Source organism: Elgaria multicarinata, chromosome 2 (assembly GCF_023053635.1).
Source record: "Elgaria multicarinata webbii isolate HBS135686 ecotype San Diego chromosome 2, rElgMul1.1.pri, whole genome shotgun sequence".
In the NCBI taxonomy this organism is placed as follows: Eukaryota; Metazoa; Chordata; class Lepidosauria; order Squamata; family Anguidae; genus Elgaria; species Elgaria multicarinata.
In genome coordinates, this window is record NC_086172.1 from 97,009,954 (window position 1) to 97,037,126 (window position 27,173).

The following is a 27,173-nucleotide window of genomic DNA, read 5'->3' on the forward strand; positions in this document are numbered from 1 at the left end:
TCGTACTGCTCTAACAGTGAGGAAGTTTTTCCTGATGTCCAGCCGGAACCTGGCTTCTTGTAACTTGAGCCCATTATAACGTGTCCTGCACTCTGGGATGATCGAGAAGAGATCCTGGCCCTCCTGTGTGTGACAACCTTTCAAGTATTTTAAGAGTGCTATCATGTCTCCCCTCATAGAGATAGCCTAGTTACAAGTGGATTACTGCTATGTGTTGTATGTGGATTGCCTTTAAAAATGGTCTGGAAACTGCAGCTGGTCCAAAATAGGGCTGAAACATTGGTAACTGGGACAATGACCACCAATATGATCACATTGTGCTAATCCTATGTCATCTGCACTGGCTTCCAGTCGTTTTTCTGGCCCCAATTCAAAGTGTTGGTATTAACCTTAAAAGCCCTAAATGCCGTGGAGCAAGATTACCTGAATGACCCTCCCACATTTATCTATATGGACTCTAAGATCATCCAAACTATGAGGTATCTAGTACAGAAGGGCCTTTTCAGTGTGGGCACCCTGCTTATGGAGCAAACTCCTGGTACCTACATTATGGTCTTTGGGGCACCTTTTTATTTTTTCCTGCTTTTCAGTTTTAAATATTTGTTTAGTACTTATTAACATCAGTACAGCTCTATTCTTTGTTGCTGGTTTTATTCAGATATAATTTTGTTTTATTGATTGATTGATTGATTACATTTCTATACCGCCCAATAGCCGAAGCTCTCTGGGTGGTTCACAAAATATTTTTAGATCATATTTTAGATAATATTTTCATGTTGTATTTTATGGTTTAAACTTTTTAAATTTGTAAACTATCCAGAGAATTTTGTTACTTGGTGGTATATAAATATTATAAACTATCCAAACATGTTAGCAGGTAGCACAGTTTCCTGACACCATCCATCTTTTGCTACTACTTGCTCTGATTATTCTAGCCCTCAAAATTCTGGCTCAGTTAATCCATTTTCCACTTTAGCTTAGAGGGTGCTGTTACACCTGTGTCCTGCTTGTGGGTTCCTGGTCGACAGCTGATCCAAAATCCCACCCCAGCCTCTCTAGTTGTACAGAACAGCTATTCCTCTTTTGCAGTTTTTAAGACTATGCAACACCCTTCCTCCCACCTCTGATCTGTTGTCTTGTCTTCCATAGGAGGGCAATCCTTTTTGGAGGAAAAAGAACCCCCCCACACACACATTTGAGTCAGCCCATACTCTTGTGCTGAAGTTTGCCAACATCCCTATTCTCCATCTCAATGTTCAGCTCTTGGTATATGTGCTGTAATTCCTGTGAGTCTGTTTATTATCACCTGTAGGACACCTCTTAAAGACCTTTAACCTTCATGATTTGTCTTGGGTGTAGCCATCACAAACGTTGCTTCAACAAGTGCGTTTGATTCACTATTTAACAATACTCCTATTTCTCACAAGAGTTACTGGAAAAGAGCAATTTGTGCCCTCAGCAAGCACAGCTATCATTTAACTTTTGGTACAGGGGAACAATTGTACTTCTGACACAGCAACACATTAAAATGGCTTTTGTGAAATTAGTGTAAAAAACATCACAAATTCCTACACACACTATTTAAAGATCCCTTTTCTTTTTTAAAAATTATTTTTTCCTTCAGAAGCTGTACACTCATTTTCTCCAACATTCTAGCACAAGCCTTGTACAATTGTTATTTTTTTATAGTTATTATAGTAGTAGTAAAACTCTCTTCCAGGAGGCCCTGCACTAATCTCTTCCATTATGTGTGGACAGATATAGTGGTGAGGACAGCTAGCATTAACAGCCCTACTACAATGCTAAAGGAAGCTTAAAACGAGTCAGTGGATGAGCCCTTGATGACAGTACCAGGTCCAAAGAAACAAGGCAGTTTTTATATTAACAAAGCTAGAGACAATTTTAGATAGTATACTAGGTTAAAAAAAAATCAATGGAAGCCAAATTGGGTAGCTTTACCTAAAAATTTGATGGGATGCACCCTCAAGAGAAGGAACTCCCAGCTTCAGATATACTTAAGAGGCTGTGGTAGAGCACATTTGGGGCTCAGTGATACAGCACCTGCTTTACATGCAGAAGGTTTAAAGTTCAATCCTCAACATCTCCAGGTAGAGATGGTAAAACTCCTGCCTGAATGCCTGGAGAGCTGCTGGCAATTATTGTTGACTATGCTGCACCAGATGGACCAATTGTCTGACCCAATATAAGGCAGCTTCCTATACTGCAACCAGCTTGATTGATAACTGGCAAATAGAGGGAGAAGATGTGGAGGCAGTGACAGACTTTGTATTTCTGGGCGCAAAGATTACTGCAGACCCTGACTGCAACCAGGAAATCAGAAGACGTTTACTTCTTGGGAGGAGAGCAATGACAAATCTTGATAAAATAGTTAAGAGCAGAGACACCACACTGACAACAAAGGTCCGCATAGTTAAAGCAATGGTATTCCCCGTAGTAACCTATGGCTGCAAGAGCTGGACCATAAGGAAAGCTGAGTGAAGGAAGATAGATGCTTTTGAACTGTGGTGTTGGAGGAAAATTCTGAGAGTGCCGTGGACTGCAAGATCAAACCAATCCATACTCCAGGAAATAAAGCCAGACTGCTCACTTGAGGGAATGGTATTAAAGGCAAAACTGAAGTACTTTGGCCACATAATGAGAAGACAGGATACCCTGGAGAAGAGGCTGATGCTAGGGAAAGTGGAAGGCAAAAAGAAGAGGGGCCAACCAAGGGCAAGATGGATGGATGATATTCTGGAGGTGACAGACTTGACCTTGGGGGAGCTGGGGGTGGCAACGGCCGACAGAAAGCTCTGGCATGGGCTGGTCCATGAAGTCATGAAGAGTCGGAAACGACTGAACGAATAAAAAACAACAAAGGTCCTGTTGTTGAATGGCTAAATTCTCCAGATCGCACAAAAGGAAAGGTAGCCTTATTGCTAAAATTTGTATTGGTGTAATACCTTTATTAGGCCAACACAAAGGTCACAAAAATATCCCCCAAATCACCATCTCCATGGACTGAAGCAGAAAAATCACAGATCCGCCACTCATGGGTGCCTCCACAGCTTAAAAACGTGGATCTAAGGTACAGATCCCTATGGGTCCTCATATTTTTAAACAGAAAATCCCCCAAACCACCATCACATCGCAGTGCATATCTGCCTCCACAGACTGAACCATAAAAATCATGGATACACCAATTGTTGGCCCACCACAGTGCAAAAACATGGATCCGAGACATGGAAATCCCCCAAACCACTATCAAACCACGCACATCTACCTCCAGGGTTTGACACCCCCCCCCCAAAAAAATTATGGATCTGCCACTTGTTGCCATCACCACAACACAAAAACAGTAATTCGAGGCATGGATCCTCATGATTTTTAAAAGAAAAGTTGTCCAAACCACAAACCACAGTTGCCTCCACGGACTGAACCTGAAGGATTACAGGTCTGGCATTCATTGGTGCTGCTGTGGAGCAAAAACAGGAAGTAAATGCTGGATCCTCTTGATTTCATGATTTTTAAAGAGCAGATTTCCCAAACCACAATTAAACCACAGAGCACATCTTTTATGAATTGAACAATAAAAAACATGGATCCATCACCACACCAAAAAAGGATTGATCTTGAGGAATGGATCTTCATGACTTCTACAGGGAACAGCCCCCATACAACAGTCACATCACAGAGCACAGCTTTTTCCATTGACTGAACTCTAAAAAATGTGTATCTGGTACTCACTGGTGCTGCCATGATTTTGTGGTTCAGACCAGGGAGGCAGATGTACTGTGCGATATGACTGCAGTTTACAGATGTCCTTTAACCATGATGAAATTATGAGGATCTGTTTCAGATTTCATAGATCTGACTTTTACTGAGTCCCCAATGTGAAAATGGAAAGCTGCTGGAGGCTGCAGACATTCAAATTAGACTGTATTAGAGATACATTTTATTTATTTATTATATTTACATCCCGCCTTTTTTCCTTGGGGGAAAACTGGAGAAATTGGGAACACCACATTTCCTCTGAAGTTTTCAAAAAATCCCTGTAACACCCTCACATCAATTTTTTTTTTTTACTGCCCCCACATTTTTTCCATGGGTTTCCTTCCACCCCCCACCCCCCACAATTTAATATCTCTAGCTCTATCAGGTAGAAATGGTTTCAGGTTACACCTGGGATTCTCCCAAAGGCTGCCGGGGGAATAAGAAAACAATGGCTAATCTCCTATTTTTGAAAATCTAAAATCCAACTATTACTCCAAATCCAACTGTTCCTTGATATTGGGTAAATAGAAGCAAACAGAAATTAGATTTTTTTTAACAAAGGTGGAGATAGTTTTATAGATGATTAAAAAAAAAAGTCAATGGAAGGGGTATCCAATTTGGCTCCCATCGGCTTTTTAAAAAATCTAGCAGACAGCTCTACTCTACTTCCGTTCCCTAGGATGTTTGTCTGACTCTTCCTTTACAGGCAGGCCGAGGGTCGTCGAATGATTTCTTCTTGCAGCCTCGGCCTCCTTTTACATGGGACGAAGCCATTTAAAAACCAAGTGTTGCACGTTCGCCTCTGAGGACAACTGTTTGGAATGCACATTTGCCGCAGGCGCTCCGAATGCTCATGTACCCGCAGAAAAGCCATACTGCTACTTTCTCCGTGGCGTCAAGCAGTTAGCCAAAGCAACCTGAATAAAAGGGCTTGGGAGGATGACCTCGACCCTGACAGATACACAGAAAGAAGCTACGGCACCGCGGCTCTTTTCGTTGCACCGCAGGCAGGTATCTTCGAAAGGGGCGAAGCAGCTATGGGACCCACAAAGCGGCGGGTGTTCGGTCAACTCCATTTACTGGCTCGGAGAGAAGTCGTATTATTCATCTGGGTGCGATTGGGCGCTTGCGAGCTGTGGAGTCAGGCTCACTGAGCGAAGAGGCTGCGAATCCAGCTCACGAGAGCGCCATGGTGCTTGCCACAGGCAAAGCACAGCCACAGATCAAAGACGACCATGCGGGTGACTCGCTGGTTGCTGACACACGAGGAGACATAGGGGAACAGGCCAGCTTCGGCCGACTGCAGCAGCCGGGAATTCCAGTTGAGTCACAGCAGTCACGTTCTGCACAAGCCAAGAGCTCCAGGGCCAACCCGGCCCTCCTTCCCTTTATCTCTCCAGTCCCCGGCCGTGGTGGTGGGGAAATAACCATTCGCCCCTCCCCACACGTGACTAAGGGCCCAGCCGAGCCCACCTCCCCTCGCCGCGCTATGCATCACGAGGATCCAACCTCCCAAGTAGGACCGCCCTAGCCCCTCCCCCTTTCAGCCCCGAATTCGCGCCAAATGGCCGTCTGACATCACCACGCACGGCCCCGCCTCCCGCCTCCCATGTTTTCAAACGGAGGGGGCGTGAGGGATTGGTTGGAGTGACTGTCACGTGACTAACGGTCGCGGGAAAGCCGCGGAGTCTGAACGGGCGAGTGTGCTGTGGGGTGGAGTAAAGCGAGCAAGAGTTTGCGGGTGAGGAGGAACCGCGTCGCTCGAGCCGTGTGAACCCGCGCGGGCGTGTGTTCGTCCGCAGGGGGGCGGAATCGCGCCTGTCAGCGTCGCGTCTGAACGAGGGAACGCTCGGGACGGGACAGTCTTTGCGGGGCTCTGCCATGAGCTTCCTGAGCCGGCAGCAGCAGCCTCCAGCCGCGGGGGCGCGGCGCCCAACAGCCCGGCGGGCGGCGGCCCCGATCCGGCAGAAGCTGCTCTTCTCGGGCGGCGGGAGCGACTGTGAGGAGGAGGAAGAGGAGGAAGAAGACGGCTACGAGGAGGAGGAGGAAGAAGAAGGAGGCGGCAGCGGCAACAGCACCGGGGAAGATTCGGCCTTCCAGGAGGCCGACTCGCCCCTCTCGGTCAGCCGCACCCCGGCTCGGCGGGAGCTGCCGCCGCCGCGGACACCCGAGGAGGTGGCCATGGAGCTGGCGCCGCCCGCACTCCCGGGCGACGAGGGGGACTCGTGGGAGGAGGAGGGCTTCGGTTCCTCGTCCCCGGTGAAATCGCCTGGAGCTTACTTCATGGCCGGCTCTCCGGCGCTGAAGGGCCCCCGCCGTTACTGCGGACAGTCGTCGCCTCCGCGCCCCGATGCCACCCGGTACCGGGAGCACCAGGAGCCGAGTTCGCCGCTGCCCGAATACCCCGGCACGCCGCCGCACAAGACTTTCCGCAAGCTGCGCCTCTTCGACACCCCGCACACGCCTAAGGTGAGAGGAGGAAACGGCTGGTGAATGGAGGACAATGGGGAGGGGGAGGCAGGGATGCATCTGATGGCGGCGGCGGCGCTGGTGGAGGGGCTTCAAAACGGGTGGCTGCTACGGGCGCGGTCGTTTCACCGGTTGGCAGGGCGGGTAGGTGGGTGCTCTTTCGATTTTCTGTGGGGGGAATTCCCAGTGAACCTCGAACCAGGTATTTTGCCTCCGAGCACGTGGGCGATTTGCGAGTCTCAAGGGGGTACCCTTGGTGGACCACCCCGCCTACCATGGTAAAAAGCAGAGTTGCAGGGGCCGTTTCGCTCCCTAATATTATGACCTGGCGGCCGCCCGTGTTCGGTCAGGGATGTGGGGAAGAGCTGTCTCGTTTAGGGAAAACCATGGGATTGAGCGAGGGCAGTGCGACTAGTGGCGCTCAAAGGAATAGGTGCCACGCCCCTTCTGCCTTTGTCAGTTTTTCTGAGCAGGCAATTTCAGAAGGAAGATGGATCCATATGGGGGCCTTTGCGCTCATTTAAAACAAAGAGCTGCAATCGGAGCATGCTTTTCTGTGGGTGCCTTCTTCCAAATCATCCCAAACGTTATGAGAAGAGGTTGGTAGACGCAAACCTGGTTGGACAGGTGAAGCTCAGAGTTCTGGAAGCTTGTGATGAAGTTTCAGACTTCCTGGATATGTTGCACTTATCGTCTCGGCCTACTTCAGCAACTGATGAAGTAGGACACTGTCAGCGCTTGAGCACATGCATGCTCTCTTTATGTGTTTGTGTCTTAAGGTGTTTATTATTGAATTTATTGTTAAACTTCTAATCTGTCCAATAACTAATGTTCTCTGGGCAAATTACAATTAGTGTTGTAGCAGACATTGGATTTTCTTTGTCTTTCTAACATGTGGCATGTTGTTTTAATAGCAGCCAGCATTATAAAATGCAGAATAATACTGCTAAAGAATGGCTTCTGTTTGATGTCATCTGCTGGAGGACCTTTTAAACCGACATTCCATCATGTTCCATTTCATATATCAGTGCCAAGGGCGTGAATGAATTTTTCCAGTGCCAAGCCCCTCCATCATCTTCATTACATAATAAATTAGCTTGCCTTTTACAAAAAAGTTGGCATCTTTGATAGGTCCTGCCCACAGATTGTCCGTTAAGATTATGTAACTGAACTACAAATTGTGACTAAAATAGTCTTTACCCACGTTGCAAAGTGCATGGCCAGTCTGCTGCAACTGCTTGCTCTAGCATAGGAAAATTATTCTAGACCCTTATGACCCTAAGGCTAGTCTTCTAGTTTGCTTAGTGAATTTGCATTGTTTACTTCCAAGAGAGCAGTTAAAGGAACACCTCCCATATGTATTATGAAATCAAACTGCTGTTTTAACAGCTTACTCTCTAAACTTTAGAGAGTAACAGGAAAGAGCTTAAACTTTAGAAGAACTTTTAAGTAACATTTTAAGCAAAGCAACTACTTTAAAACTTAGAAGATTTTTAGTAATGTTCCTATATATAAAGGCATCTGAGAGATGGAAAGTATTACATAAATTGAATGAGTTGGAAAGCTGTTTCAGACTGATATTGTTTTGTGAACAATGCATGCATTGTATGAGTTTACGTTAATATTTTTACCCTGCTTTTCTATTAAGATAATACTTAAAGTGGATTGCCATAATGTTTGATGTCGCCTAATATCCTTGGACAGCCATGAAGGAAGACTATTGTGAAGATAAATTGAGATAGCATCCTGAGTTGTATCTAATGTTAGTCCTAGAATGTTCAGGCAACATGCTAAACCATGCTGCTTAACCACAAGTTGGTTAAGGGAATGCATTAAGGTTAATGCATTCCTTTAACCATTTTGTGGTTAAAGCAGCATGGTTTAGCGTGTTGTCTGAACCAGGCCTTAGAGTAGATCTGTTGACTAACATTGGATATAACCCTTTTGTTGTTGTTCCATCATTTCTTGGTGAATTGCTTTCTTGTATACAGAGAAGCAGTATATAGATGAAATGACTGAACTGTTTGAAGAAAAAATGGAATACTAATATGAAAAGTAAATAAAATAGTGCTGGACACTATTATGTAATGTTTTGCTAGATGAACTTGTAAAATGCTTATATCCATGATGATGGCATGGTGACAGTCACCTTAATTGCTATTATTATTATCATTATCCTGCCTTTTGCCCAATGCTGGGCCTCAAGGCGGCATTACAAAATTTAAAACATATACATTTAAAACCTATACATAGAAATAAACAAAAATTAAAAATATTAAATATGTTTCAACATTTAAACATTTAAAATGACAATTTTTAAAAGTCTGTGGCACAGACGGAGGTCCGGATTATTCACCAAAGGCATGCAAAAAGATTGGATATCGCATTGCAGTCTACATGGGGCTGCCTTTGAAGAATCTCTAGAAACTTCATTTAGGGTGAATCTAGTGGTGATGTCCATAGGCCCTTGAACTCGGAGGCTAACACGCATCCTATGCAGAGTGGGAGGAGTGACGAAGGCAATCTTCATTTCTGTCTTCCTCCTGCTCTGCACTTTGGCTAGATGGGGTTTTTTTGCCTGTCTAGCTGGGGCACATTGGAGCAGGAGTGGAGAGGCGTGGGGATAAGTCATGTCCTGACTTTCCTAGTGTCTCTGTCTGTCTGTCTCTCTCTCTCTCTCTCACACACACAGCCTGTCCCCTTTGCAACCATGGCAAAGCAGCCGGCCTGTCTCCAGCCTTGAATTCAGGAATCTGAATTATGCTATGGTCCCCCCAGACTTTGTCTAGAGGCCATTGGATTGCTCCCTTACTCCACAATGCAATAGCAAGGATGTTGTTTGGTAATTGTCCAAAGGAACATGTTATGCTCATCTTTCAACAATTGTACTAGTTGCCAATTCATTTCTGGGCACTATTCAAAGCGTGGTGATTATATAATGGAGACCTATGGAAGTTATGGATTGAACCTGTAACCTTCTATGTACAAGCATGTGTACAAGAATGTGCTCTACCTAAGTGATGCAGAAGAGGGGCGGGCATTGCTGCATATAGGAGCAGTTGTAATACTGGTCTTACTACAACAGTTCCTCTCCAAGAGAAGCATCTCAGGTCTAGGAAAAACTCTGTCTCAGATCTTAGGGAGCTGCTGCTAGTCATAGTAGATGGGACCGGTCTAGATGGTGTGGCTCTGTATAAGGTAGGTTTGTATACATTGGTTTAAACAAATCAGTACAGTCTGATTCTCACTGCAATTGTAAGTCCATTGAGCCTCATGCTGGATTTAAAAATATCTTAAGGTAAGGCATATATTTTACATTCAGAAAATCTCTTAAGTACCTGCAGTAAAAGGATTAGATTGCTGATTCTGTGTAAGATCTCTGCCCCAAACCCTGGAGAGCCCCCACCAGTTCACGTAGGCATGGGGTGCTGAACCTAAGGCCTGCAAGTCAAATCTGGCCCTCTGGGGTTCCCCAGGAGGCCACACCCCTTCTACCAGCCCTATCTTTCCCAAATCATGGACTGTTTGGAGGTTTCCAGGCTTTTGTGCAGCTTTCCCCCTATTCTGAACATTTGAAATTCCTCTTACTGCTAGCAAATAGCTTAGTTACTAGCTTAGTTACTAGCAGTAAGAACTTTAAACTAAAATATACTGGTATTTTTGGTCCCATCCCTTTTGGCTTCGGTCCCACCCACCACTGGAATGTGGCCCTTGAGAGCTTCTCCAAAATGGAATTCTGCCCTTGGGCTGAAAGCTTTTCAACACGCCTGAAGCAGATAATAATGGGCTGGATGAACCAATGAACTGAGTCAACCAAAGGCAAATGTGTGTGTCTGTGATGGCCTAACTTACAGGACCATTGGGATTTAAGGGGACTTTATGCACTTAAGAATACTTTATTAGTAAATCTTATCAAAACATTATCAGAATATTCGTGAGATCCTATGCATGATCTGTAATTAACTATGCAAAGCACTGGGAAACTATTTACACATCGGTCTGGTTTGCATGACTAGCATGCTGACTCAACCCCACAGTTTTTTAAACCCTGAATGAGTCAGCATGCTAGTCACTTTGACTCGTGGGTCCTTCTGTCAGTGGGAGAAGCTAAACAACCCAGGAACACTCTGTCCTTGGTTTGTTTATCATGACCTCAGAACCTGGACCTCTTTCTGTCTGACTTGACTGAGGAAGGAAGGACAAAGGTTGTTTGTATGGACAGCACACAGGTGGGCCTTTCAAGAGTCCTAAATACTGGTGCCTGTGCTTGTTGTTAGCTTGCAGTCAATAATTACTTCTAATTCTTATGTCTACTCTTAGTGTTATCACGAGCTAATATTTGTTGCTGCATTGTTCCAAGTCTCCTTGCACAGTCTTGCAGATACCCATTATCCAGAGTCTGTAACCATTCCATCTGACTGAATCCACCATTGACATAAGTTCACGGAGTGCACAGCTTATCATGTTTTACGGGTGGGGGCTGTTACTTTCTCGCACATCTCTTATGCAGATTTTTAGTATGGAATTAACTGTAATGGAGAGAGCAGGGCAGGTGCTGAGCAAGGAAAGGGCAACTCTTATTTTTCCCTACACATGAGATCAGTTCTTGCCCTTCATCAGGTGTCCCAGCTTATTTGGGTGAGATGAAGAGAGTCCTTCAGAGAGCTAGCTTAACTAACCAACTCACTGCCTTGCTTCTGTCCTTGGCTATAGCACCAGTCATAAGGTACAACCAGAGCTTGCTAGAACCATTATGTTTTCTTTCCTTAATTTAGAAATCATATTTCAGTCTTGTGTTAACCACTTGCCTGGTCGTCATTGGTGACCAGGAGTTGTCTTTAGGCAGGTGAATGGGCTGGCAAAGGAGAGACAGATCTGTCCATCCATCATCAGCTTGCTTACATCCATGCTGTCCTCCAAAGAAAACGAAGTCCTTCCTCCACAGCCAGAACAGAAACATGGACAGTGTCAGTGGTTTGCCAGCCTATGTTGGATACAACATAGAAATCAAGCAGGCTGGTGGAGGAGGCAGGCAGTGCCTCATGCCTACTCTGTCAACCTGCTGTGTTCCTAGTGTGCAAAATCTGTTATTAGTTTGCTTTTTACTTCTAAGAAGGGACCCTAATGAGTCAAAAGCAAGTGACCCTAACAAGGCTGTGTGTTTGATTAACTTACTGTATGTCAGTCATTGGCTTGGATCCCAAGAAGGATCAATGGAAGGGGATTAGTAGAAAATGGCTTTCCTGCCCCCACCTCTACCTCAGCCTCTCCTGAACGTGGGAGGCTATTATGTGGAACACTGAGGGGAAAAGAGGATCACTGAAATTCAGGTGGAAGCATCTTCCATCCTCCGCTTTTTGTGTTTAGTATAACTGCAGAAGCCCATATTATGCATGTAGCACAATATTTTTGTTGTTAAAATAGTTTGTTTTGTTCAGTGCTCTGATCAAAGTCAGTTATTGCATTACATTGACTATAAAGAAAGCAATTTATGTCATCGTGATGTGTCAAAGGAAGCACAGGTGTGTTTGGAAAGGTTGTTAATGTGTTAAGTTTAAAATAGTGATTAACTTGTTAAATAAATCAGCACATTTGTCACATTAATTATTTGTCTTTTCAGAGTCTACTTTGCAAAGCTCAAGGAATGGGCTCGAGTTCAGCTAAGCTTCGAGGTGGCTCTCTCTTTATGAATGTTGGAAGACTAGTAAAACAGGAATCTGACATGGGACAGGCACCTCACGTGAACATTAATCCTTTCACTCCGGACTCTGTCTTCCTTCAGTCTTCAGTTGGACACTGTCGCAGGAGGAAGAGGACACACTGGAACGAGTGAGTGAGCTGAGCTGATCCTTGATAAGCTATTTGAGAAATATGCTTGTAATAATAATGGGTTGGTGCAAAATTATAGGGGAAGGAATTGTATTTTACTAGCTTTATATTCAGGGCGAATAATTTCAGAGATAATTACCGATGCTTAAAGAACTGAAGTGGTCACAACTGTGCTGTAAAACTTGTAATGTCTAAATCTGTGACAACAATAGCTTGAACAGAATCTGGGCCAAACGCAACATTGGCCAGGTTTGGAAAATCATTTTAGGCTTCATAAACCATATGAACCTGGGAACAAGCATCGGGGGCTGAGTGCCCATCCCCTTGTGCAAAGATCCTGGCTTATATTAAACCAGAGTTCTGTATTGCAGACCAGGAAAATAAGACAGGATTGGATGAGGGCTAACAAACTGAGACTCAATCCAGACAAGACGGAGGTACTGTTAGCGGGTGGTTCATCTGTCTGGCGAGGTGATGTTTGCCCTGTCCTGGACAGGGTTGCACTCTCCCTAAAGGATCGGGTCCGTAGTCTGGGGGGGCTCTTGGATCCAGAACTGTCACTTGAGGCACAGGTGAACTCAGTGGCAAAGAGCACCTTTTATCAGCTTAGGCTAATATACCAACTGTGCCCTTATCTGGACGGAGATAGCCTAGCTACAGTTATCCATGTTCTGATAACCTCTCGTTTGGATTACTGCAATGCATTATACGTGGGGCTGCCTTGGAAAACGGTCTGGAAACTTCAACTGGTCCAAAACAGGGCGGCACGGTTACTAACAGGGACTGGCTGACGAGACCACATCACACCAGTCCTTTTCCAGCTTCATTGGCTGCCAGTCCAGGTCCGGGCCCGATTCAAAGTGCTGTTATTAACATTTAAAGCCCTAAATGGCTTGAGGCCTGGCTGAAAGAACGCCTCCTCCCATATGTACCTGCCCGGACCCTAAGGTCATCCTCAGGGGTCCTTCTCCGCGCGCCCCTGCCAAAGGAAGTGAGGCAGGTGGCTACCAGGAGGAGGGCCTTCTCTGCTGTGGCATCCCGGCTGTGGAATGAGCTCCCTAAGGAGGTTCGCTTGGCACCTACATTATATGCCTTTAGACGCCAGGTGAAAACCTTTTTATTCTCTCAGCATTTTAACAGTCTATAAATAAATTTTAACTTTGTGTTTTAAATTTGTAATTTTGTATTGCTGCTGTTTTTATCTGGTTGAGCTTTTATATTGTATTTTATGTTATGGTTTTATACTGTTGTTTTATACTTTGAATGGTTTTAATTTTTGTGAACTGCCCAGAGAGCTCCAGCTATTGGGCAGTATAGAAATGTAATAAATAAAAATAAGACAGGATGTCCCTGGTTTGGATTTAATGGGGAACTTGAGCTTAAAGCCATCCAGGAGAGGATGGATGAGAGGAAGAGCACTTGGCCCTAACACTCATTTCCAGCATCATAGACAGTGGTTAATGAATCTTGGAATTATAATCTGAACCAGACCATTATGTTAAATGCATGGCTGCTACTAAAATAGTAGTGGCATGTTTAGCATCTCCTCTTAGGTTATATTCTGATGCCATGATCTTTAATTACCTCTGCTCCATACCATAGGTTGCTGGTGGTATGGTGGCAGAGAAATGTTGAACATTATGGTGTTAGGGCATGAGTATAGCCTGACAGTTGTACGTTCAACGTAAGGTGTAGTTTGGCCCTAAGCTTAAAGTGCTAATATGGGTGAATTTCCTGTGTTCAGGAGTTGTACTAAGTGTACTAACTTTACAGATGAATTTTCTGTCCCCACTCCCATGTACATACCTGTTTCCCCCATGCTTTCTAGTCCCATCCCAGCCATCCCTCTTCCCTGCTTTTGACACAAACACTCAAATACCTTACTCTGCTGAAATGTTTTCAATATTCATTGGCGTAATATATTCAAAAAACAAAATTCAATAAACAAAACAAAATTCCATCAATGCAGCATAACCTCCTTCAGGATTTGTTGCACCCTTCCTGCTCCCCATCTTACCCTTGACCATCTCTTCTTTTGAATATGCCTTTGGATGGGTGAAGGAAGACACCTGGAATAGGTGTGGTAATAGCAGATTGCTGCTGCTGGAATTCCACTCATTTCATTGTGCTAGTGGGAAGTTAGCGCTGCCTAAAGTAAGCCCAGAAACTAGCAGAAACATTCATTTCCAGATCAGGAGATGTCAATGGAGTTCCCTTCTGCAAGCTCCACTGACCTGCTCCGTTCCAGAAAGAACCATCTTTGCTTGTTTCTAGGGTTGCCTTAAGAACCAACAGCTCTTCATTACACAAGCGATGAGTCCTGCTAGTGAACAGGCAGCATAGAATGCTGCCCTTTGTCTTTGCCAGAAATTGTGAAACTGATTAAATTGCTTGGGAAAGTGGAAGCCTGTACCTTAATTTACCTTATCAATGAAAATGACGGTTTCATCCCAGTCCTTTTCATCTTTATATGTTTTACTTCTTCAGCTCCTGCGGTGAGGACATGGAAGCAAGTGACGGAGAGCTTGAGGATGAAACTGTCAGACCTGCCAAGGTAAAAAAAAAAAAAAAAGTATTAAATGGCCAGATCTTAATTATGTTGAAATCAATGGGATTCTCTTCCTTTGGTTTGAGAAATTATTCATCTTTGTCTCTTAATGCTTTTAGCGGATCAGCATAACAGAAAGTAATATGAAATCGCGATATGCAACAGAATTTCATGAATTGGAGAAGATTGGAGCTGGAGAATTTGGTTCAGTATTCAAATGTGTGAAAAGACTTGATGGTTGTATCTATGCAATAAAGCGATCTAAGAAACCCTTGGCTGGCTCAATTGATGAGTGAGTATTGGTAAAAGTTTAAATGCCAACCATCCTGTGTTCTTGTGTTTCGCTCCTATGTACATACTATTTTTGTAAAATAGCCCCCTCATGTTATGTACTGATTGCCCAGTGTATTGTCTTTGCAACTGGAATGCTAAAATATTTATATTTGCAAAAATAGGCATGCATCTGAATGTACCAATTTCTTAATAAAAAAATTGAATTTGCCTCAGGCCTATTGATGTATCCAGAACAACCCTAGATGCATATGGATATGCAGTGCTTTTCTATATAACCTTCTCTGTTTGGGTAGAGGCATGGCACAATTGTACATGGCAAAATTATGTTGTGCAGAACTATGGTTTTTTTTTCTTGTCTAAAGAAGCAAAAACAAGCACCATACTTCTAAACCCTCATTTATACCGTTGCAAGCCAAAACACACACAAACCTATTCCTTTGGTACTATATGACATCAATGCTATGTTTTCCTCCCATATAACAGCATAAAGCTTTCTTGAAATGTTAACTGTGTTTCAATATCACAGGCAAAATGCTCTTAGAGAAGTCTATGCCCATGCCGTTTTGGGACAGCATGCACATGTAGTCAGATACTTCTCTGCCTGGGCAGAAGATGACCATATGCTTATACAAAATGAACATTGTAATGGTAAGCCAAGCTCTTATTGAATCTGCCTTACTCTGAATTTTAGGTATTAAGGAAAAATAACTGTAATAGAATATTAAACAGTTGTCTGAGTAGATATGTAAATTTCCAGAAATTTTGAAGCCATTTGGGGGGGGGGGAACATCCCTGCCCCCATAGTACTCAGGGTGGGTGGGTTGAAAAGTATGCAGTAATTACTTTTTTAGAGCTCTGTACTGATCTGATGTTACTTTGTTAATTTAGAAACATAAAATGAATTAGATATAACTTTGCTCATAAAATTATCATTAACATTAAAAGAATAAATTTGTAATAATTGTCTGAATAAACTATATTTTAAATTGAATAGATCAAGCATGATAATTTTATGAGCGAACCAAGTTATACCTAATACATTTTAGGTTCCTATTTTTCTGACCAGAGGGAACTTCAGCAAGTAGTCTCGGAAACATTTGAATCATCCTAAAGTCAGAAGAAGCAGGAAGAGCTGGAGGCAGAGGAAGACTGTTCCTATTTGTGAGGAAATTTAGGGAACTTCCTAAACCTGTTCCTATTCATGGGGTGGAGTTTATGGAAATCTGGTCTGAAGGGAAAGCTATTGAAAACTTCTGTAGCTGGAAAAAAACTCTCCTACCTATTAAGAATGGTAACCAAGCATATTTATTTTAAGAATCTTTAAGCAATCTAAAACTTAATTGAAGTGTGACACTTCATACCCTTTGTAAACAATTTCCTTAATAAGCATCTTCATTTCTGTTTATTTGCAAAGATTTTCACTAGTGGTGGTGTCAGTCCAAAGCTTACTCCATAGGAACTGTGCTACTGAGTTTCTCTTAGGTAGGGAGGGGCTGTTTTGATAGCAGCTGTTAAAGGCTTTATGGCTGAGGGAGCATTCCTAACAGTGAGGTCTAATTGGAAACTTTTAAAAGCTGTGGTAGTGAGTTTCATAAACCCCAAGCCTCAAAGTTGTTGTTCTTTTCTTAATAAGAAATGGGAGAAATAAAGCATGCTGGGAATCTTACAGAGAAGATTTTAAAAAATCATTGTCCCTGTGGCAAAATAATCCAAGAATGTTCCATTTTTCCATTTTTTTGAAGAAGAGAAAGGTCCTTGTTAACAGACCTCCCTCCAGAGGGATTATTTCACTTTAATTTCTTGCCTGCAAAATAGAGAGTGTGCTCTAACCCATAATTTAAGTGTTGAGGTTAGATGTTAAAACAGATTTTTCTTGATAATGGTGGTGTTAGATAGTAATTCTGTTCTATAATATTGTGTTCAGTACACAGCAATTACCACCAGGGTAGAAAAAAATGCCTTATGGCCCTTGCTTTGTGGCTCTTCTAGCTCCATCTATTGTCTCAAGCTGGAAATGCAGGCTCAGCTGGAAACCAGGAAAAGGGGGCTTGAATGGCAGATCCATGTTCCACCTTCTCCCTTCCCAGTGCCATCTACTTTTTCGCTGGTGTACCCTTCAATTCTGCAGCTTCCATCTCCTCTTCCTCGTTTCCTTTTTGCCACTAGTGCCTCTTATTCTCTGCTGTAGGGATTACAGGGAGGATTTGGTCAGCCAGATACCCTTCCAGCCTGACCATATAAGTGAGTCAAGCTGTGGAGCAACAGTGGAGACAATTGCAATACAGACCCTGATGTTTTTGAGAATGCAAAAGAAATTATAAGTGATGGGTGGGGCTCGTTTTTGAAGTGTTTTACTTGGCAAATTTTACAAAAGCACACTATTAATTTACAATTGGTTATGAATTTCTTTATACAGTGCTTTTTCTTAAATGCTCAAACTGTTGCCTGTACAGGGTTATAAGTATTACCAGGATAATAATGGTAGCCAGATATTCTGTTGTCACAGTTGGGGAAGCTGAGAAAAAGTGGCTTTTCTAAGACTACCTAGAAGTTCATGGCTGAGATTTGAACTTGGGCTTCCAAATTCATTGCTTATTCTCCTACAGTGCAATTCTATATATGCCTATTCAGAAGAAAGACACATCGAGTTTGTTGGGGCTTTCTCCTAGTTGTCTGCTTTTGGAGTTCAGTCCATTGTGAATGTTTCCTATGTCTTTCTTTGTTTGTATTTTAAGAAGTATTTGAAAAATATAAACCTTCTATCATATAACTAGTTCTTTTTGAGGGATATATATCTAGAGCTGCTGCTAAGTGATTGAGTTACAAATTGGGAAATCCCTGGTTTGAATCTTGCCTTTGTTGCAAACCCACTAGGTGGCCTTAGGCAAGCCGCTCTCCCTTCAGGCCTGCTATCAACATCATGGGGAATAAAAATACCAATTTACCTTACAGAGTTGTTGTTGTAAGGATTGAAACTAGATCTTTAATCTACATTTATTTTTATAGTAGGTGGTATGATATTTTAAATAAATAAAATAATGCACATGAAGCACTTTGAAAACCTGAAAGTGACATACAGATGCTAACTATTGTTATTAAATGTAGGACATAGTATGCTAGTTGGAAACAATTTTCCACCTTTGTTAATATTAATTTTGTTTGTAGGCGGCAGTTTAGCTGATGCCATAAGTGAAAACTATAGAAATATGCACTACTTCAGTGAACCAGAATTGAAAGATCTGCTGCTGCAAGTTGCTCATGGTTTAAAGTATATCCATTCGATGTCATTGGTACACATGGATATAAAGCCCAGTAAGTATTCACAGATCGGGCATTTTCTGCATTGGAAGTGTTAGCCATTTTTGGACATGATTGAGTATGTGGTAACACAATAAGCACTGAACCACGCCTTAGTAACAGAAGCGGTTAGTTTGAGTACAGAATACAATGAAAGAGAACAGTTTTGAGACATATGGCTGGCCAACTGCTGTTGAGTTTGTTTTGGCTATTTTTGTGGGATTATGCTTGTTTGCTTACTGTCTAAAAATCTGGCTTCTTTCCAAGAAGGCCGTTACTATTTGTGTTAATTACTCAAAGGAGCAAGAGGGTGGTGCAAGTTCTACAAGCTCTGAAGTTAGATTACGTTTTGACATAGACTTCTATTTTTATTCTTTGACAGGTAATATCTTTATATCTAGGACCTCAGTTCCAACTACTATATCTGAAGAAGGTGACGATGATGAATGGTCGTCTAGCAGAGTTGTGTTTAAAATAGGTAAGGGAGCATGGAGTTACATTTTTCCATGTAACTGTTTTTTTTCTTTTTGAGAAAATAAGCCTTTCCCTTTTACTACTTTAATATAGGTGATCTTGGTCACGTCACTAGAATATCCAGTCCACAGGTAGAGGAAGGAGATAGTCGTTTCCTTGCCAATGAAGTTTTGCAAGAGGTAAGTAATGTTTTGTTAAATGAAACTAAATGCATATGACTGGCTGGGCTTTGGATCTTTAGTTTTTGCTTTGTTAATGGCAAAAATGTATGTACACAGAAGGAGAAGCTGCATTCATAGAAGGGCCTTTCTTCCACGAGCGGAAAGAAAACTTAGGATCCTTGCCTGGATGTCTATTCTGGTAATATTCTGTACTGGAAATTAACCTTTTCTTTCTTTTTCAGAACTATAATTACTTGCCAAAAGCAGATATTTTTGCTCTTGCGTTGACTGTGGTGTGTGCTGCTGGTGCTGAACCACTGCCAGCCAATGGGGATCAGTGGCATGAAATTCGGCGAGGGAAGCTGCCTAGAATTCCACAATTACTTTCTCAGGAGTTATTAGACTTATTAAAAGTAAGAAGTTCGATAAGTGCCTGTGGCAGCATGCTGCACCTTGTTTTTTTCCTGCACTGTGAGGATGGGAATACTAGTCAACTATAATTTTAATCTTTTTCAGGTTATGATAAACTCTGATCCGGAGAAAAGACCCTCAGCAGTTGCTCTTGTTAAGCATTCTGCACTATTAACTACTGCCAGAAAGAGTGCTGAGCAGCTAAGAATAGAACTGAATGCTGAAAAGTTCAAAAACTCTTTGTTGCAAAAGTAAGTTGAATCCATACCATGCCAGCTTTGGTTTCAAAATACTGGGGAATTTATTATTTATTTAAAACATTTATATCCCGCCCTATATCATTAAGATCTCAGAGCGGCGTACAGATAAAAACATACAGTATAAAACAATAAATATACACAGTTAAAAACAAATTAAACCATGATCTAAGTTAAAACAATATATAATTTAAAAGCAATAAAAGCAGTTAAAACAATGTGCCAGTGAGTTTAACCATCAAAGGCTTTGTTAAAAAGCCATGTTTTTACTTGGTGTCGAAATGCAATCAATGTTGGCGCCAATCGGGCTTCCAAGGGAAGAGCAGCTGGCCCAGCTGAAGTAGAAGCTAGAAAAGTAAGCCAGCTCCCAGAGAGCGAGCTAACAGGAAGAGCAAACAGGAGTTTGACAGGGGGAGTGTAGGGGAAGAGAAGCCTCAAGAAAATCCAGGAGGCTGCCAATTCAAAGAGGCCGTGTGCTTGCCATGTGCTCCTGAGTGCTGAGTGAAGAAGGGAAGGTGGAGTGTGTGGAGAGTTGCTGCAGGGCCTGAAGGGGGTGTGGCCTGATTGCTGTTTGTTCTCAGCAATCAGTTGCCTGATTGCTGTTGATAGTTGTTGGCCTCCCAGCAACCTCATTCTGCTTCATCACTTGGAGCTGAGCAGAAGCAGGGAAGAGCAGCTGGCCCAGCTGAAGTAGAAACTAGAAAAGTAAGCCAGTTCCCAGAGAGAGAGCAAACAGTAAGAGCAAACAGGAGTTTGACAGGGAGAGTTCGGCAGGGGAGGTCTCTAAGAAAAAAAGAGGGGGGAAAACAAAGAAAAACACAAAAAGAAAAAAACACAAAAAACCCCACCAAAAAAACCTTCTTTTCGCTTAAGACATACTCATATAGTTGTGCACCTTCAGAGAAGACAGGACAAAGCAAAGGCAATTCCACTATAATCAGAAAGGGAAAAACAAAGCAGAAATAGACAATATGGATGGAAAGGAGTCCCTAGAGGTGGTGACCTGCAAAGGGTGTGCAATGTTCGTGTTTCTGCCTGAGCTCAACATGGCGTACACCTGCAACAAGTGCAAGCTGCTGGCACTTTTGGAAGAAAAAGTGAGAGGACTTGAGCAGCGAGTGTCCACCCTCCAAGGAATAAGAGAAGACGAGGAGTTCTTAGACCAAACACTGAAACTGCAACAGCAACAAGAAGCACATGAGATTGAAGAGCAACAGCCAGCTGAAGCAGAAGTGGAGTATGCTAAGGGGAGGAAAGCCAATGAAGAGGAAACTCCCTGGAAAAGAGTGTCAGTTAGGAGCAGAAGAACTAGAAGGCATTCTGCACCGGTGGAATCATTAGAGTTAAGCAACCGCTTTCAGCTACTGGCGGATGAGACTGAAGGACAGTTTGCAGAGGAAATACAGGAGACACCATGCAACAGTGAACAAGAGGCAGAAGGTAGGTCATCCAAAAAGAAGAGAAGAGTAGTCGTTGTGGGAGACTTCCTGCTGTGTGGGATTGAAACCCAAGTATGTCGTGAAGACCCATGGACTCGCCAGGTGTGCTGTCTCCCTGGAGCACAGATTAGAGATGTGACTGAAGGGTTACTGAAGCTCATAAAGTCCACGGACACATACCCCTTTCTTCTCATCCATGTGGGAACAAATGATGTCACCAAGCAGAGGTACGAAGAAATCATTTCAGACTTTGAAGCTCTGGGAAGGAAACTGAAGAACTTTGGGGCCCAGGTAGTTTTCTCATCCATCCTCCCAGTTCTTGGAAGAGGATTAGAAAGGGAAAGAAAAATACTCCGGATGAACAACTGGCTACGAAGGTGGTGCCGACGTGAGAGTTTTGGATTCTGGGACCACGGGCTACGCTACTTGGAAGATGGTCTGCTGGCAAGGGATGGGTTGCACCTCACAAGGGCTGGAAAGAATGTGTTCGGCCAAAGCATGAAGAACTTGATCAGGAGGGCTTTAAATTGAATCTTATGGGGGCGGGAGATGTAAATTTTGAGGCAACAATGGATGAAGGCCCATGCACCACAGTACAGAGAACAGCTCCAATTGTGCCCCAAAATAGTGTCCACAACAATGTAGGAACAAAGCCAGACTATAAAACACATGGTCTTTGATGTCTATATACTAATGGCCAGAGTTTGGGAAACAAACAGAACTATCTTGAACTTTTATTACATGAAGGCAAATATGACTTGATAGGTATAACTGAAACTTGTTGGGATGACTCCCATGACTGGAATATAGCAATTGAAGGGTATAACTTGTTCAAAAAGAACAGAAGAAATAGAAAGGGAGGCGGAGTTGCACTATATGTTAAAAATACCTATCCCCGCACAGAAATACAGGCGGATCAGACTGGGAGCCCCATCGAGAGCATGTGGATTAAAATAAATGGGGCAAGGAATAAAAAGAACATGATAATCGGAGTCTACTACTGACCACCCAATCAAGGAGAAGACAAGGACGAAACTTTTGAGAAACAAATTGCCAGTGTTTCAAGGAAGTGTGATGTAGCAGTGATGGGGGACTTAAATTACCCTGATATCTGTTGGGAGACCAATACTGCCAAAAGCGGCCCTTCCAAGAAATTCCTGACATGCGTGAGTGATAACTTTCTCCTACAGAAAGTGGAGGAAGGAACTAGAGGATCGTCAATCCTTGACTTGATATTGACCAATAGGGATGACTTAGTGGATAAAGTGGCAGTTACGGGAACTCTGGGGGAAAGTGACCACATCATACTTGAATTCTTGATTATAAAGGAGACAAAAGTTGAGTGTAGGCATACACGTACTCTGGATTTTAGGAAAGCTGATTTTAATAAACTCTGAACTATGATAAGTAAGGTCCCATGGCAAGTGAGCCTAATGAGAAAAGGAGTGCAGGATGGGTGGGATTATTTTAGAAAGGAAATTTGAAGGGCACAGTTACAAACAATTCCAACAAGGAGAAAAGATAGAAGACCACAGAGGAAACCAATGTGGCTCCACAAAAAGCTTAGAGACGACCTGAAAACAAAAAAGGATACATATAGGAAGTGGAAGGAAGGCCAGGCTATAAAAGAAGAGTACAGACAGGTGGAACAGAAGTGCCGAAACGGAGTGAAGTGAGCCAAGGATTGTTTCAAAGCCAGTAATGCAAACCATCCCTGCGAGGCAGGCACATAGGAGGACAGGCAGCACAGGGAAGAAGCATGCCGGAGGCTTGTGGGGTTGAACCACAAAGCCTATCATGTAGTACAGCTCCCAGGCACCAGGCGGACAGAGAGGTAGGCAGAGATGTACGACTATGCCATAGATCTGTGGGGAAATCAGTCCCAGCAGATACTCCACCACAACAGCACCCAGGCGGAGGTGGGAAGGCAGACATGCAGCAGACATTTCTGGGGGCACAACGAAGTGAGCCAAGGATTGTTTCAAAGCCAGTAATGCAAACCGTCGCATCGCATCACATCCTGCAAGCATCCAGAAAACAATCCACTCAAGCTTCATACCACAGAAAATGGACTGCCTTCGTAACATACATTACATCTAATATTTTCAACCTGAGATCTCGTTAACACAAGTCCTAAGTTTCTTAGCTTCCCTTTTTCACAAAGGACTCAGATATTCGCTTCGCATGTATTTAGCGGCAATTTCCGCTTTTAACCCTCCTGTTGAGGGATTTACAGTTTTTTCACACCCTCTTTTGAAAAGTTTTCTCAAAGGTGGTTGTTGTTTATTCGTTCAGTCACTTCTGACTCTTCGTGACTTCATGGACCAGCCCACGCCAGAGCTTTCTGTCGGCTGTCGCCACCCCTAGCTCCCCCAAGGTCAAGTCTGTCACCTCCAGAATATCATCCATCCATCTTGCCCTTGGTCGGCCCCTCTTCCTTTTGCCTTCCACTTTCCCTAGCATCAGCCTCTTCTCCAGGGTATCCTGTCTTCTCATTATGTGGCCAAAGTACTTCAGTTTTGCCTTCAATACCATTCCCTCAAGTGAGCAGTCTGGCTTTATTTCCTGGAGTATGGACTGGTTTGATCTTCTTGCAGTCCAAGGCATTCTCAGAATTTTCCTCCAACACCACAGTTCAAAAGCATCTATCTTCCTTCGCTCAGCTTTCCTTATGGTCCAGCTCTCGCAGCCATAGGTTACTACGGGGAATACCATTGCTTCAACTATGCGGACCTTTGTTGTCAGTGTGGTGTCTCTGCTCTTAACTATTTTATCAAGATTTGTCATTGCTCTCCTCCCAAGAAGTAAACGTCTTCTGATTTCCTGGCTGCAGTCAGCGTCTGCAGTAATCTTTCCGCCCAGAAATACAAAATCTGTCACTGCCTCCACATTTTCTCCCTCTATTTGCCAGTTATCAATCAAGCTGGTTGCCATAATCTTGGTTTTTTTGAGGTTTAACTGCAACCCAGCTTTTGCACTTTTTCTTTCACCTTCGTCATAAGGCTCCTCAGCTCCTCCTCGCTTTCAGCCATCAAAGTGGTGTCATCTGCATATCTGAGATTGTTAATGTTTCTTCCTGCGATTTTCACTCCAGCCTTGGATTCGTCAAGCCCAGCACGTCGCATGATGTGTTCTACATACAAGTTGAATAGGTAAGGTGAGAGTATGCAACCCTGCTGTACTCCTTTCCCAATCTTAAACCAGTCCGTTGTTCCGTGGTCAAAGGATTCAAAGGTACCCACCCATAGTCCCAATATGGAGTCTATCAGTATTAAAATCTCTAATATCACCACCCTTCAAACCAATGACAACGTCAGACTACAGACTACTCTCATGGAAGACTGCCTTCCTAGTAGCAATAACATCAGCAAGACGATTCAGTGAACTTTGCGCCCTCAGAATAGAACCTCCGTACTTGTCCTTCCACCACGACAAGGTTCTCCTCAGACCAGATCTCACGTTCTTGCCAAAAGTCGTCTCAAATTTCCATCTTAACAAGATAATCACCCTTCCAGCCTACTTTCCAGCACCTACTTCCCCACTGGAATCGACAATGCACACACTCAATGTCAAGAGGGCTCTTGCCTTTTACAAACAAAGAACAGCAGACTTTCGCACTTCACAACGGCTATTCTTATGCTATGCAGGCAAAAACAAAGGTGGACCTGTCTCCTCCCAACGTCTAGCAAAATGGATCGCCAATAAAGTGAAACTGGCGTATGAATTGCAACAGCTACCGCTCAACTCACCAGTCAGAGCCCACTCAACCAGAGGAGTAGCCACCTCTACAGCTTTTGACAGAGGAGTCCCACTAACGGACCTTTGTAAAGCTGCCACCTGGTCTCATCCTTCGACCTTCGTCAGACACTACCATGTTGATGCTTGAGTCGACTGCACCTTCGGAAAAGGCTGTCCTGTCATCAGTCCTAACGTAAACACCTACCCTCTGACCTGGTAAGTCAGCTCGTTATTCGCCCATTGTGTGAATGCACAGAGACCACAAAGAAAAAAGACAGGTTGCTTACCTGTAACTGATGTTCTCTGAGTGGTCATCTGTGTATTCACACAACCCACCCACTGTCCCTGCTATGGTGTTTGCTTTTTTATGCTTACTGACTTATATAAATTATGGTACTAACACTCGACATCTATATCTAAGAAAGCCCCCCTCAGGGCTCGGTACCTATACTTCGATACAGTGATTGGGAAAGTTATATGCATGTATATATTTTAACCTCTCGGTTCCGAGGCTGCGCCGTTGGTCTCAATGAACTGAGGGGAATAGGTGGGAACTGTTCTGAACATGCGCACAGCGCCACGGGGGAGGGGTTCCCGCCTGAAACGCCTCAGCTATAGAAGTTTCCCGATCATTGCTCTGCGCAGGTGCAGAGCCCATTGTGTGAATGCACAGATGACCACTCGACGGAATCAGTTACAGGTAAGCAACCTGTCTTTCTTCAGTTGTCATCTCTGCATTCACACATATGGGTTCTATGCCTGTTCAGTGCCTTGTTTGGAATATTTTAGAGCTGAAAGGTGGTTATTGGGAAGCCCCGCTCCACTTCACCATGCATCTGGATGCAGCTCCCATCTTTCCCATCTCACAGGTTTGTAGATGGGAGAATTAGCCTTTTCCCGTCTGAAAATGCACCCCCCCCTTTGAAATCAGGCTTTTCAAAAGCCTAAATGCATCTGGGGTGGGGTGATGGGGAGCAGGGGGAACCTCCAATCTCTAGATATAAAAGTTTTTCAGTAAGGGAAATCTCTTTATCTCAGATCAGTTGCTGATGTGATGTCTGAGATTTTTGTGATGGGATACAGATGGGGAGAAGCTGGTGAGTTGGATAGGGCCCCTCATGGGCATTTTTCAGTCCACAGACCAGAGCTTCCCCACCCCTGGTGGTACAGGATTTCAGCCTTAGGCTCCTTGTAATGACTTTGGATGCAAATTCCTTTAGCAATGTTATCTGGAGGGGAAATAACAAATTTCCCCCTCTTTCCAGGGAACTGAAGAAAGCACAGATGGCAAAGGCAGCAGCTGAAGAGCGAGCACAGATTAAAGATCGAATGACAACTAGATCTACAGCACAGAACAGAACAACCCGTCTTACTGGAAAGAAAATGAACCGTTCAGTCAGCCTCACAATATACTGACTGGGCTGTTCCATAAGACTGGCAAAGGCAGACGATGGACTAAATTAAGAGAGGGTTCTGTTTCTGATTTTCTTGTTAATCACTGTCAATGGTTTTATAAAGAAGCCTTATACCATTTTAATTTTATCAAATGCAGTTAAATAACTGTATTTCTCCATTGCCCCAAAGAATCTAGGATGCTTCCAAGCCTTTCAGTTACACTGTGTGTTACACCATCTAGAGTTAACCACTAGGTGTGCTGCTTTTTAGTTGTAATGCGTTGTAATGAAAGGCGTTTTCTAAGAAACTGCTTTGTTTAAAAAGGAAGGAAGAAATGCCATGGGGAGAGGTTAAAGGCCAGCAGGCCAAACCATACCTGGTGTCAGGTAAACTATTGTGAATTTTACTCATGTATTCAACTGGGAGCACTTTGTTAGGCATTGCTTAGACCACAGGAATAAGCCTGTGGAAACGTGCCATGTGAAACTGCTGCTATTTTTAGTTTGTCCTTGCTGTAAAACTGTAGCATTAAAACAATCATTGTGTTAGTGGGCTTTCTTTTTTTTTAAAAAAAAAATTATGTGAAAATTATCAAAGCTGCCTGGGTGAAAGCAGCTTCCTTTTCCGAAGCTAGTGTACTGTGTACAGAGTCAATGCACCAATTTTATATTTGAATTACATTATTAGTGTAAATGTTGCTTTGGTTTTGGTTTTGTACTTCTTTCTAATAAAAGTTCTCCAAAAGTTAATTCCTCCCCCTTTCTCTCATCTTCTTTCTTCCTCTGTTAATATTTGAATGTGCCTGTTTGCATATTTTAGTACTTGTACATAAGTGTATTGTTTTACCATTTTTCAAAATGATTGTATATAGCTGTTCTTATAGTGTACAATACTGAAAGCTGTAGTTTGAGATGCCAGAAGATCCAATTCAAATTTATTTCAACTTTAGTTGTGAAATTAATATAATAGGTCCTCCCATTGTGTTCTGATAATGTCAAAATAGATACTATCTATTTTGGGCTTAAACCAATGTTTCCCACTTGAATGTTTCACTTTGTTTTTAATTAGTATTGAATTGGAATATTAA

General features: G+C 43.2%; 1 protein-coding gene across 1 annotated transcript; it reads left to right on the forward strand.

Annotated features, from left to right (window-relative positions):
• Positions 1-5,655: 5,655 nt before the first annotated feature.
• On the forward strand, positions 5,656-27,173 carry WEE1 (WEE1 G2 checkpoint kinase). The gene is made up of 11 exons (XM_063118766.1): positions 5,656-6,243; positions 11,864-12,072; positions 14,560-14,626; positions 14,740-14,912; positions 15,441-15,562; positions 18,080-18,226; positions 18,594-18,689; positions 18,779-18,864; positions 19,089-19,259; positions 19,363-19,508; positions 25,957-27,173. The coding sequence occupies exons 1-11, from the start codon at positions 5,656-5,658 to the stop codon at positions 26,105-26,107; spliced, it is 1,956 nt and encodes a 651-aa protein (XP_062974836.1). The 3' UTR covers positions 26,108-27,173.

Bases quoted from the DNA above. Each gene is read 5' to 3' on its own strand.
- WEE1 (XM_063118766.1), top strand. From the start codon at position 5,656: ATGAGCTTCCTGAGCCGGCAGCAGCAGCCTCCAGCCGCGGGGGCGCGG. The intron at 6,244-11,863 runs GTGAGAGGAGGA...TTGTCTTTTCAG, and splicing joins ACACCCCGCACACGCCTAAG to AGTCTACTTTGCAAAGCTCA. The intron at 19,260-19,362 runs GTAAGAAGTTCG...AATCTTTTTCAG, and splicing joins AGTTATTAGACTTATTAAAA to GTTATGATAAACTCTGATCC.